We start from the raw sequence: 14,153 nt of genomic DNA on the forward strand, positions 1-14,153 counted from the left end.
TTTTTAAAACAGAACAGCGGTAAGTGAGAAATGTGAAACGTAAACAAGGCTAGCGGTAGGTGATGCTAGCGGGCTACGGGCTACAAGCTAGTCACGGATGTTTTGTAAAAAAAAACAAAATACAGATCAAATTTGCGACAACGCAACGTTACGATTGTTTTATCTAAAGTGGTGTCAGTTATATTTGTATAACGTAAGGTAAATAATTTTAAAGTATAGAGATTAGAAGAAATTAATGTAAATTAATGTAATAGCGTTAGCTCGAAGGGTGCTGCTTCCTCAGTGACACTTCAGGTTGCCCTGAAGTGGGCAAAAAAGAAGAACAACTCGGATCGGGAGGTGAGGTGAACTTAACTACATTTTACTGCTGGAGCCGCCACCAATCTAAGTGTTTCCACAGGTGGTACAAGGTGGAGCTCAGAAAATTACAAGTTTACACATTGTAATTATGGGTTCTATGACAACGTGAACACTTTGTACAAGTTGGAATCCTGAAATTATGGTAATTACGACATGGTGTGAATGCAGCTTTACAAACTGTTGGGGGCAGGACACTTCCGATTCTACAGAGCATTCGATTAGACTGAAGATCTGATGAGAAGCCGAAGTGAAGAATGACGTCATCAAAACTATGGATCTGTATTGGTGGCGTAGAGAGACTGTAAATTTTGAATGCATATACAGTGGGGAAATAAGTATTGAACGCGGCAACATTTTTTTCAGTAAATATATTTCAAATGAGGTTATTCACATGAAATAATTTTCACCAGACTTTGGTATTAACTCAAGAAATCCGTAAATATAAAGAATTCACAACATTAAAGTCCCTAAATAAAGTTATGTATAATAAAGTGGAATGACACCGGAACAAAGTATTATATAGTTTATATTTCCATGTTTCTTGAGTTAATACTGATGTCTGGTGAAAATTTCATGTAAATAACCTCATTGGAAATATATTTACTGAAATAAAATGTTGACGCGTTCAATACTTATTTCCCCCCACTCTATCCTCTAAATGTGAACTTTGTTGTTGTTTTGGAGCGCACTAGCTTATAGATAACCCTACAGCTCATATATTCATACAAAAAGCCACAAAACTTCAATCTTGACTTCATGGGGACATCAAGAGGGATTGAGAGAGAGAGACAGAGAGAGAGAGAGAGAGAGAGAGAGAGAGAATCTGGTGAGGAAAAGACTGTATAGCTGCTATAGTGACAACACATTAAACACAACTAAAAACGAATTAAAAAGCTATGATGTGTTGTTCTTTAATTAATAAAAAATTTTTTTTTTTAAATCATTTGCTATGGTGGTATAAGTGAAATACATATTGGGTTGTGCTGTTATAAGAAAACACCCCAAAGTGTTTTATTCCTTAAATACATGTTTACACAGGTCTACTTTCCTCTCACATGATATATAACTTAAAGCTCAGGAAAGAAAACGCATGAATTATGTTATTGTATTTCTGCTTGTCGTCACCGTTCAGTGAAACTAAAGATAAATGAATGTGTTTAGGGGGACGAGTTAGACGGTAACACCAGTTACACAGAGTTGACTTCCGGTTTGTGGATGTCTTGTTGGTTGGAGCGCTATGATTTTCTCGGAGTTTCGGGGGATATAAGAAAACACTCGAGTGGCCAACGCGGAAAGGAAACCCAGTGCTAAGTTAGTGGAAACAGTAACATTGTGTTCATGCTGAAACTATCCGTCACTTAAACAAACAGAATAGGCGAAAAGTTCAGGTCAAATCATTGGATTTCTTAGCTAGCAAGCTTCCTGCTAGTGAAGGAAGAAGAAGAAAAAAAAACAACCCTGCAAACCTAACTGGCATTTTCCCTACAATTCCAACAAATTCAAGATAACGCAAATATTCTTGAAGGGATCATTATTTATATCAAAAACTATTCGGCTATCTATAGCAACACCTTCCTACACCGCTGTTTATAATATCAGAATTAACTTAGCTACTCTTCATCTGTAACGTAAAACACTAAAGCAGTGTTTTAGTATACTTGTTTAATAATCTGATATCAAATAATTACAATAAAACCAAAGCGTATTATTGATTTCTTGGCAATCTGAAGTGAAGCGTGCACGTTCAGTGAAGTACTTTGTGCCAATCATGTGCGCATGCGCGTAACTCTCACACTCCACAAGCAGTACTTACTTTTGATCACAGCAGTTCCTGAGTGTCGTGTAGGCACTTCTAAATGACTCCTACAGTACTATTAAAATGGTTCAGTTCATTGTTGTGACGTATTTATGCCACATTGAGTACAAAGGGCCATTAATCTCATTTAATGTGCACTATTATAAGTGCACCAGGTGTATAGAAATCATAGTTTACTTTAAAGGTCTGGGCTCTTAAGGCAAAAAAAAAAAAAAGTTTATAACAAAAATAGGTCTTAATAAATAGACTTTTCATCATTTTACAGCATCTGTGTAGTTTAATGTAGTCTTTCCAGCTTTTTGTCATAGCTTTGAGGATGTAGTAGTTTTCAGTCAAACAATTCTTGAATTAGATTATCTGATAGTTATAGTTAACTTATATATATATATATATATATATATATATATATATATATATATATATATATATGCATCCATTTTCTGTAAAGCTTATCCTTCAGGATTGCAGGGAGCCTATCCCAGGGGGCATGGGGCACAAGGTGGGGTACACCCTGGACAGGGTGCCAATCCATCACAGGGCACAAACACACCCACATTCATACACTACGGACACTTTGGACATGCCAATCTGACTACCATGCATGTCTTTGAACTGGAGGAGGAAACCGGAGTACCCGGAGGAAACCCCCGTAGCATGGGGAGAACATGCAAACTCCGCACACACGGGGCCGCGACGGGAATTGAACCCCCAACCCTGGCAGTGTGAGGCAACCGGGATGTATATATAGACATGCGCACACACACACACACACACACACACACACACACACACACTTCCCTTCACTAATATTGCCACCCATGGTAAATATTAGCAAAGAAGTCTTTATTGTTTAACCTTTATTGTTTAACTTTGTAAAGTTATTGCAAGGGTATATACGATATTCTATAATTTTTTATATATATTGTGCAGCCCTGAGGTCATGTGTTTATCATTCATTCATCTCCAGTATTCTGCAGTAACCGCTTTGTCCTGGTTAGATCTGGAGCCTATCTGGGGACATGGATAAAAAGAAGAACATGGAGAAGAGAGAAACACTGATAAAGATAAAGAACCCGTATAAACCCATGCAGACTGGGGAGAACATATACAAAAACTGCACACATACAGTAACCTGAGCTCAGGATTGCACTCTGGATCCTGGAGCTGGGAGGTGGTACCACACGTCCATGTCTCCCTCGTGGATTTGTCATGCTAATATGTAAATAGAGAAATTCTGTGGACTATGGATTATTTAGTATTTTGAGGCAGGAGCTTGCATTTGTCATATGGGTCCTATTGTCCCATGGCTCAGACACTACGGTCAAGTGCTTGAGCTATAACTTCTAATGTGTCTCTGTGTCCATCACTAATAAACTCTGCTTAGTAACTCATCGTAAACAGTATATTCATGTTTTATTCTTCTTCCCTCAGTGGCTACGTCTACTCAGAATGCGGGCCTGCCGGAGTGTGTAAAAGAATCTTTCTGTAATGTGCTGAGGTTAGTACCCCGTGGCCTGACTTTAGGGCCCTCTCTCGCTAAAGATGGGCAAATGGGGTTGTGGTGTGTTGGATGGGACTTACAGACTGGAACTCTTTTGGGGCTGGAAGATCCAGACAAAGTGCCAGAAAAGGAAGAGGTATAGTATGCTTACACAAGCTACCTTCTAGTTGTAATGCCATAAAACTTTGTAGGACTTGGAAAATTAAACTTAAATTGGTTTTCTCACGTGTTTCAGACAGCCGAAGTGAGCAGATGCCTAAAAGGAGCTAATGGACAAATTTCAGGCAGAACATACTGGATGAGGTATGATATCAACATTTGGGTTACAGTTAAAAAATAATAATAATCCCATAAATTGAAAGTGAATGAAAGAAATTGAAGTAACAACTACATTATGGGTGGTCCTGCAACAAGAGAGACATTGCCTGTTTCTCAGTCCTAAGAACGCAAAGAACGGACTTGCGTTCTCTCCAAGACTGGTCTTGCCAGGCTACCTTGAAAGAACAAACTCAGAAGGACAGGAGGACATAGAATACATCTTTGTGAGAATTGAGATGTGCTGTGAGCTTCCCGTTACGCAATGGCCCAGCCCAACACATTTCTAGTAGTGGGACAGGACAGTCGTCTCTTCAGTGCTCCCTAAGTAATACGTTTCAGCTGGTTAATAGTTGTACTGTTAACTGGCTGATTAAGCAAAAGTTAATTAAACATGTTTTAATGTGGTAAGCTCATTGTTTGTAACTGTGACCTCACGCTAACTAAAAACTAAGCTAATGAGTTTACCATTACCTCAGGAGGGAAGCTTGCATAGTTTAATTAAAATATTTCCAAGGGATATATTTGACTTTTCAACAACGTCATATACAGTATCTCACAAAAGTGAGTACACCCCTCACATTTTTGTAAATATTTGATTAACGCTGAAGAACTGACACTTTGCTACAATGTAAAGTAGTGAGTGTACAGCTTGTGTAACAGTGTAAATTTGCTGTCCTCTCAAAATAACTCAACACACAGCCATTAATGTCTAAGACAGGCAAGACACACTTGTCTTTGTACTCCTCACCTGGTTGCCACCACACACTCTTGACACCATCTGAAGCAAATAAGTTTATCTTGGTCTCATCAGACCCCAGGACATGGTTCCAGTAATCCATGTCCTTAGTCTGCTTGTCTTCAGCAAACTGTTTGCAGGCTTTCTTGTGCATCATCTTTAGAAGAGGCTTCCTTATTTGCTTATTTGCTTCAGATGGTGTCAAGAGTGTGTGGTGGCAACCAGGTGAGGAGTACAAAGACAAGTGTGTCTTGCCTGTCTTAGACATTAATGGCTGTGTGTTGAGTTATTTTGAGGGGACAGCAAATTTACACTGTTACACAAGCTGTACACTCACTACTTTACATTGTAGCAAAGTGTCATTTCTTCAATGTTGTCACACGAAAAGATATATAATTAGATATTTACAAAAATGTGAGGGATGTACTCACTTTTGTGAGATACTGTATATCTCAATGTACAACCCTAATTCCGAAAAAATTTGGACAGTATGGAAAATACTAATAAAAACAAAGAGGAGTAATTTGTAAATGTACTTTGACTTGTATTTAAACAAAAAACATATGAAGACAAGGTATTTGATGTTTTACCTAATCAACTGTATAGTTTTTTGAAGATAAACGCTTATTTTGAAATTGATGCATGCAACACATTCCTAAAAAGTTGAGACAATCGTCTAATCATAGTATATAAGGAGCCTCCAATAAAAGGCCTAATTCTTCAAGAGTGAGGATGGGTCGAGGCTCGCTGATCTGCCAACAGATGCATCAGCGAATAATCCAACACTTTGAGAACAACAGTCCCCAAAGACAAATTGGTAGGATTTTGGGCATTTCACCTTCTACAGTGCACAATATAATTAAAGAATCAAGGAATGCGCTCAAATCTCGGTGCGTAAAGGGCAACGCCGAAAATCACTTCTGAATGCACGTGATCTCAGATTCCTCAGACATCACTGTCTTAAAAACCGTCACGGATATCCTGACATGGGCTCGGAAATACTTGAGTAAAGCTCCGCCGACTTCTCTGGGCTCAGTCTCATATGAGATGGACAGTAGCACAGTGGAATCGTGTTTTGTAGTCCGATGAGTCGACATTTCAGTAGGTTTTGGACAAAACAGCCGTTGTGTTCTCTGGGTCAAAGAGGAAAAGGGCCATCCAAGCTGTTATCAGCATCAGGTTCAAAAGCCAGCATCTGTCATGGCATGGGTAACTTGTACATTTGTGAGGGCACCATTAATGCAGAAAGATATGTACACATTTTGGAGCAACATATGCTTCCATCCAGAGCAGGACAACACCAAACCACATTCTGTCCTGATTATAAGCGGACGGTTGCGTAAGCAGAGAGTGCCGGTGCTAGCATGGCCTGTCTACAGTCCTGACCTGTCTCAGATTGAGAATGTGTGGCTCATTATTTAGGCGATGAAGGCCCCATACAGTTGTGCAGCTGAAGAAATTCATAATGGATGAATGGGGGAAATTTCCACTTGCTAAACTAAATCAACTGGTGTCTTCACTCAGCACCCAAACGCTTAATAAGTGTTATTAAACGAAAAGCTGACGTTACACAGTAGTAAACAGTCAACTGTCCCAACTTTTTTGGAGTGTGTTGCTGTGATCAGATTTGAAATGAGTGTATGTTTTCAAAAATTAATTAAATTCACAAAGTATAACATCAAATAATGTGTTAATAATGTGTTTTCAATATAGCACAGGGTGAATTGAATTTTCAAATAACTCCTTTTGTTTGTTTTTTTGCATTTTCCATACTGTCCCAGCTTGTTCGGAATTGAGATTGTAAATCATATATAAAAATCATTCTCTTTAGATGCACATTTTGAATTATTTAAATTAATGTTGTTAAAAAGATTTTGTCATCCTCTATTGTTTTGTCGCAATGATTTCTGGGAGTTCAAGTGGGTTTGGTCCGCTTATCCTCGAGATCAAGAACACATCCGGGTAATTTCATGCATCCTGGTACTTGCATTCTTGAGTATTGGAATTGAAATTCGGTGGTGGATGATGAGTTCACAAGGTCATGAGATCGCATTAGAACGCATATTGAGAAACGGCGATTTAAACTTGATCACATTTACTTAAATGATCGCATGTACTAAACTGAAGAATATGGACATGTTGTGTTTGTTAATAAACTCAGATCAGATGAAGATGATGTTTGGATTTAGTCATATTTTGTAACAGTTTTTTTCCCCAGTGTCTCATTATATCATAACATCATAATAATTATTGTCATGTCCAGGTTTGCTTGTAGTGCCCCGAGTGAAGATCAAAGGAACGTCATTGTGCATGAGGTGGATGGAAAACCTTGTTTCAGGACCTGTAAGGACATCAGTCAGGGAACAGAGCTCCTGGTCTGGCCAGAAGATCAGAACTTTCCGAATGAACCTGTGAAGAACAAGGTAGTGACCATAACAGAAGAACTCTCCAAACAGGAAACACCACAGAGAGCAAGTAAGGATAAGTCACTGAAGCCTGGTTATGTAAAGCAGGGCTCTGAGGGGGAAGGTATGTAGATGTGTGCTATTTAATCTAAAATAATTTTTTTATGTATGAATGTATGAATGAAAATATAAAAATTTTATTAAATTGACTGGAAACGTCTGTCATAGTAACCAGAATGTTGTGATGCTATAAAATGTAACTACTGCCTCTGTTGTCAGCTTCATAACAGGTTATAAAAATGTAAAGAAAAGGAACAACATATATATGTGTGTGTGTGTGTATATATATATATATATATATGTATATATATATATATATATATATATATATATATATATATATATATATATATATATAATATTAGTATTGTGCAAAAGTTTTAGGCACATGCAAATAAATGCTGTAGAGCAAAGATGCCTTCAAAACAATTAAATTAAATGTTTCTACATTTAAAAACAAAATACTGTAAAGAGCAGTAAACAGTAGTAAATGAAACAAAGTCAACATTTGGTGTGACAAAAAAATAAAAAAAGTAGTAGTCTCCGGTACAATTAGTGCACTTTCATAAGGAAATGATCTGTAAGTTTATGGAGCATCTTGCAGAAACAGACACGGTTCTTCTGGAGACTTTGACTTTCATACTTTCTTCTTATTTTTGCAGCAAATCCCAGCAGCCTTCATTGTGTTCTTTTGGTCTGAAAAGTGTCTCTTACATAATACGCTGTCGTCTTTAATGACGTACAAACATTTTTCTATAACATTTAATTTTGTGCTAGAAAACTAATGTTTGGGAATCTAAAATGTTTTTTTTTGTGCTGACTCGATAGTGTAGAAGTCATGAAATATAAAATCTATAACAAAAGTTTGTACTAAAAAAATAGTGTGCCTAAAACTTTTGCACAGAACTGTGTGTATATATGTGAACTGTGTGACGACTGGTCATTTATGTATGTACATTATATATATATATATATATATATATATATATATATATATATATATATATATATATATATATATACACAGTGCGGGAAAGAAGTATTTGATCCCCTGCTGATTTTGTACGTTTGCCCACTGACAAAGAAATGATCAGTCTATAATTTTAATGATAGATTTATTTGAACAGCGAGAGACAGAATAACAACAAGAAAATCCAGAAATGCATGTCAAAAATGTTATAAATTGATTTGCACTTTAATGAGGGAAATAAGTATTTGACCCCCTCTCAATCAGAAAGATTTCTGGCTCCCAGGTGTCTTTTACACAGGTAACAAGCTGAGATTAGGAGCACACTCTTAAAGGGAGTGCTCCTAATCTCAGCTTGTTACCTGTATAAAAGACACCTGTCCACAGAAGCAATCAATCAATCAGATTCCAAACTCTCCACCATGGCCAAGACCAAAGAGCTCTCCAAGGATGTCAGGGACAAGATTGTAGACCTACACAAGTCTGGAATGGGCTACAAGACCATTGCCAAGCAGCTTGGTGAGAAGGTGACAACAGAAACACAAAAGAACTGTCGATCTTCCTCGACCTGGGGCTCCATGCAAGATCTCACCTCGTGGAGTTGCAATGATCATGAGAACAGTGAGGAATCAGCCCAGAACTACACGGGAGGATCTTGTCAATGATCTCAAGGCAGCTGGGACCATAGTCACCAAGAAAACAATTGGTAACACACTACGCCGTGAAGGACTGAAATCCTGCAGCGCCCGCAAGGTCCCCCTGCTCAAGAAAGCACATATACATGCCCGTCTGAAGTTTGCCAATGAACATCTGAATGATTCAGAGGACGACTGGGTGAAAGTGTTGTGGTCAGATGAGACCAAAATGGAGCTCTTTGGCATCAACTCAACTCGCCGTGCTGGGAGGAGGAGGAATGCTGCCTATGACCCCAAGAACACCAACCCACCGTCAAACATGGAGGTGGAAACATTATGCTTTGGGGGTGTTTTTCTGCTAAGGGGACAGGACAACTTCACCGCATCAAAGGGACGATGGACGGGGCCATGTACCGTCAAATCTTGGGTGAGAACCTCCTTCCCTCAGCCAGGGCTGAGAGAAAATGAAAATGGGTCGTGGATAGGTATTCCAGCATGACAGTGACCCAAAACACACAACCAAGGCAACAAAGGAGTGGCTCAAGAAGAAGCACATTAAGGTCCTGGAGTGGCCTAGCCAGTCTCCAGACCTTAATCCCATAGAAAATCTGTGGAGGGAGATGAAGGTTCGAGTTGCCAAAGGTCAGCCTCGAAACCTTAATGGCTTGGAGAAGATCTGCAAAGAGGAGTGGGACAAAATCCCTCCTGAGATGTGTGGCCAACTACAAGAAACGTCTGACCTCTGTGATTGCCAACAAGGGTTTTGCCACCAAGTACTAAGTACTTCTGTGGACAGGTGTCTTTTATACAGGTAACAAGCTGAGATTAGGAGCACTCCCTTTAAGAGTGTGCTCCTAATCTCAGCTCGTTACCTGTATAAAAGACACCTGGGAGCCAGAAATCTTTCTGATTGAGAGGGGGTCAAATACTTTTTTTCCCTCATTAAAATGCAAATCAATTTATAACATTTTTGACATGCGTTTTTCTGGATTTTCTTGTTGTTATTCTGTCTCTCAGAATTCATTTCTCAGATCATTTCTTTGTCAGTGGGCAAACATACAAAATCAGCAGGGGATCAAATACTTCTTTCCCTCACTATATATATGTGTATATATATAGTATCTCCCAAAAGTGAGTACACCCCTAACATTTTTGTAAATATTTGATTATATCTTTTCATGTGACAACACTGAAGAAATGACACTTTGCTACAATGTAAAGTAGTGAGTGTACAGCTTGTATAACAGTGTAAATTTGCTGTCCCCTCAAAATAACTCAACACACAGCCATTAATGTCTAAACCGCTGGCAACAAAAGTGAGTACACCCCAAAGTGAAAATGTCCAAATTATGCCCAAAGTGTCAATATTTTGCATGGCCACCATTATTTTCCAGCACTGCCTTAACCCTCTTGGGCATGGAGTTCACCAGAGCTTCACAGGTTGCCACTGGAGTCCTCTTCCACTTCTCCATGACGACATCACGGAGCTGGTGGATGTTAGAGACCTTGTGCTCCTCCACCTTCCGTTTGAGGATGCCCCACAGATGCTCAATAGGGTTTAGGTCTGGAGACATGCTTGGCCAGTCCTTCACCCTCAACCTTCACCCTCAGCTTCTTTAGCAAGGCAGTGGTCATCTTGGAGGTGTGTTTGGGGTCGTTATCATTCTGGAATACTGCCCTGCGGCCCAGTCTCCGAAGGGAGGGGCATCATCTTTAGAAGAGGCTTCCTTCTGGGACGACAGCCATGCAGACCAATTTGATGCAGTGTGTGGCATATGGTCTGAGCACTGACAGGCTGATCCCCCACCCCTTCAACCTCTGCAGCAATGCTGGCAGCACTCATACGTCTATTTCCCAAAAACAACCTCTGGATATGACCGTGGCAAGGCCTGTTCTGTGTGGAACCTGTCCTGTTAAACCGCTGTATGGTCTTGGCCACCGTGCTGCAGCTCGGTGTCAGTGTCTTGGCAGTCTTCTTATAGCCTAGGCCATCTTTATGTAGAGCAACAATTCTTTTTTTCAGATCCTCAGTTAGTTCTTTGCCATGAGGTGCCATGTTGAACTTCCAGTGACCAGTATGAGGGAGTGTGAGAGCGATGACACCAAATTTAACACACCTGCTCCCCATTCACACCTGAGACCTTGTAACACTAACAAGTCACATGACACTGGTGAGGGAAAATGTCTAATTGGGCCCAATTTGGACATTTCCATTTAGGGTTGTACTCACTTTTGTTGCTAGCGGTTTAGACATTAATGGCTGTGTGTTGAGTTATTTGAGGGCATTTGTATGTCTTACAGCAAAACAGCTGAAGGATGAACATCCAGCCAGCAATACAGAATGGAATCAAGTAGAATGCAGAGATAGACGTGAAAAGGAAGTGATGGATACATGTGGTACTGAGAAGCTGGGGAGCATTACTGGAGCCACAGCACTGGAGCTAGCAAAACCACCTGAGCAGCTTCGAGTGGCTGTGAGAGCCAGCTGTCGCCTGGCAATGAAACCCCGCATAGTCCACTCACTAAGCAGCCGTTTAATCAAGCAATCGCAAGGGCAAAGATGTGGGATTGGTACACATGTTACCAAGAACTCTCAGAGCAAACAGATTACCACTGAAAATGGACAAGAAAGCCAAGAGATCTCAGTCCACAAGGAGAAGGTTAATGCAGATGATAAGCCCAAGGAAGGGTCTGTGAATGTGCAGAGAGGAAAAGAGGGTTCTCCAGACATCGAGAATCTACGAGAGCGCAAGTACAAGTGTGATGAGTGTGGAAAAACTTTCTTCCAGCTTTGCCACTTAAAGAAGCACAAGCTCACACACTCTGAGTTGAAGCCATATGCTTGTACAGTCTGTGAAAAGCGCTACAGATCCAAGGAGAGTTATCATGCCCACTTACTCTTGCACAGTGGACAACGACCTTACAAGTGCCAGCATTGTGACAAGAGCTATGGTCTGAAACGTGACCTCAAGGAGCACCAAGTGCTACACACAGGTGAGAAACCATTTGTGTGTAATGTATGTGGCAAGGGTTTTGCCCGGAGGCCTTCTCTGCGTGCCCACCGGGCGGTCCATGAGGCCAAATGGGTCCCCAGGATCAAATGCCCAGAGTGCGCCAAAGAACTCGCCAACCAGAACTCTCTTAGGGCCCACATGTGCTTACACACAGGTGAGCGGCCGTATGCATGCCCGCACTGTGCCAAGTGCTTTCGCCAGCGTTTCAACCTGCAGGGGCACCTGCGCCGCCACACAGGCGAAAAGCCCTATGGGTGCCCACACTGTGAGCTTCGTTTCTCACAGGCACCCGAGCTGAAGCGGCATCTGATTTGCCACACGGGTGAAGCATACCTCTGCCCTGTGTGTGGCAAAGCACTGCGAGACCCACAAACACTGCGGGCCCATGAGCGTCTGCATGCAGATGATAGGCCCTATAAGTGCCAGGATTGTGGGAAAGGGTATACACTGGCAACCAAGCTCCGCAGACACATGAAGTCACACCTGGAAGAAAAGCCACACAAGTGTGAGATATGCGGAAGCAGATACACTTTGATGCAAAGTCTACAGCGCCACCTCAGAGTACATGCAGATCGAATGCAGGCTGGGCACACGGTACCAACTAGGGGGCGACCTAGAAAATCAAGCCATAAAGAGAGGGAGCAATGGGAGAGTGATGGAGGGAAGCAGGAAAAAGAGCAAACTTTGTTTTTTGTCCACACCCTGCAGGACCCTAGAATGACATCTCACTCTGAAGAAGTTGTCGAAGAAGGTTTGGAACAGATGGAACTTGGTCAGGACATTATAGAAATTGTTGTGTCCACTGACAATACTAAGTGCATTCTGGTTCAAGCACAGGATGCTAATGCTGAGTGTATTCTTTTACATCAGCAGGATGCTAACGCTAAGTGTATACCAGTGGAGAACCAGGACGAGAATACTAAATGCATTGTTGTGGACGAGCAGGCCGAGAACAGTAACATGGTCATAATACAAGGTCATGACGAGCTAAACTCAGTGGCAGAGACCATTGAAATAGAGACGGGAATTGAGGACTGAATATATTGAATATGTTGAGTTTTTTCCCTGCTCAAAGGCTTGCTACTACATTTCGTTAGAAGGTTATTCTGAAATGGCAGCAGTTGAATTAAAGACATTAGTAAATATTGACTCATCTGTTCACTGAACCTTGTGTCATCACTGTTTGTGCCAGATCTGAACACTGTGTACAAAACAAATCTCTGCTGAAATATGGCTTTCTAAGTAGGATTATTAGTGTTCCAACTATTACTAATTTTGTGGGGGTTTTTAATAGAATTAATCACAGGTTGTATATTTAAAGGTAACACCCATCATATCTATCTATCTATCTATTTATCTATCTATCCATCTATCTATCTATCTATATATATATATATATATATATATATATATATATCTCAGAGATTCTCAAACCCAAGGAGGATAAAAATTTCAAATTGTATCTCTACCTACTAATGTTTGTCATTTTATAAAATCTTCTTCATTCAAATAAAAAAGTGGCATGCCCAGCCGATTTTGTCGCAATATCATGAGCTAAATCCACTGGTACTTTATTTCTGTGTAATTCTTTTGATTGTCAAACAGCACAACAGTTGAGGAATTTCATACTGAGGCTAAAGGATGGAAGAAAGTGAAATATGCTTTTTATTAGATTATTTGCAAAACGACTTAAACTTCATTCAAGTGTAACTATTTGTATAATCTTCTGGACAATTTGTTAATCCTCACATTCTCCTCACTGTAGCCTAGCCATCATCACTCCTCACATTATTTTTTGACATATCTACATCGACAGATGTCATTTTCAAATCATGTCTGGAAACTGAAAGCATCCTGGAACATTGTTTCTAAATATATCTACTGATTTTGCCTTAAGTTTTGAATCTCTTATCTTTAATCTTATCTAACATGCTAGATTTCCATTTATTTTGGAAAATTGTACAATTGGATACATTGAAAATAGAGGTTGTTTTCCTACCTTTGTCCATACAGAAACTATGTAGGATCCAAACTTTAGCATTCAAATGGATCATTTCAGTCACATGACCCTATAATCCTACACCCATTTGATGAAAGTCCAGCACCTAAAACCCAGATTAGCTTTAATGAAGGAGAACTTCTTACAGAAATAGCATCAAGTAACTAATAGCTCAGTTTAATGATGACTGTGAAACTAATATAGACAAGTAGAAAGCCTCAAATGTAAATAGCACCAGTGTGTTGCTTTAGAACTCGAAATATATGTACTGTTTTTACATGATAGGACTGTCAAAAATGATAACTGACTCAATATATTATTCATATCTTAGTGTACCAAGAC

The 14,153-nt window shown here is 40.0% G+C and overlaps 1 protein-coding gene across 3 annotated transcripts; it reads left to right on the forward strand.

The window, feature by feature from the left end:
- The first annotated feature begins 238 nt into the window (after window positions 1–238).
- znf408 (zinc finger protein 408) lies at window positions 239–14,108 on the forward strand. 3 transcript variants are annotated; one of them, XM_017458591.3, is made up of 5 exons: window positions 239–1,671; window positions 3,608–3,813; window positions 3,913–3,980; window positions 6,995–7,260; window positions 11,100–14,108. In XM_017458591.3, coding segments are annotated over exons 1-5 (2,292 nt in total). In that variant the 5' UTR covers window positions 239–1,670; the 3' UTR covers window positions 12,851–14,108. The 3 variants fall into 3 exon arrangements, with proteins under 3 accessions (XP_017314080.1, XP_017314081.1, XP_053532573.1); XM_017458592.3 differs by having other exon boundaries at window positions 6,995–7,206; XM_053676598.1 differs by lacking the exons at window positions 239–1,671; window positions 3,608–3,813; window positions 3,913–3,980; window positions 6,995–7,260 and adding an exon at window positions 8,496–10,969.
- The last annotated feature ends 45 nt before the right edge of the window (window positions 14,109–14,153 follow it).

The sequence above is a fragment of the Ictalurus punctatus genome, chromosome 27 (genome assembly GCF_001660625.3).
Source record: "Ictalurus punctatus breed USDA103 chromosome 27, Coco_2.0, whole genome shotgun sequence".
Lineage (NCBI taxonomy): Eukaryota > Metazoa > Chordata > Actinopteri > Siluriformes > Ictaluridae > Ictalurus > Ictalurus punctatus.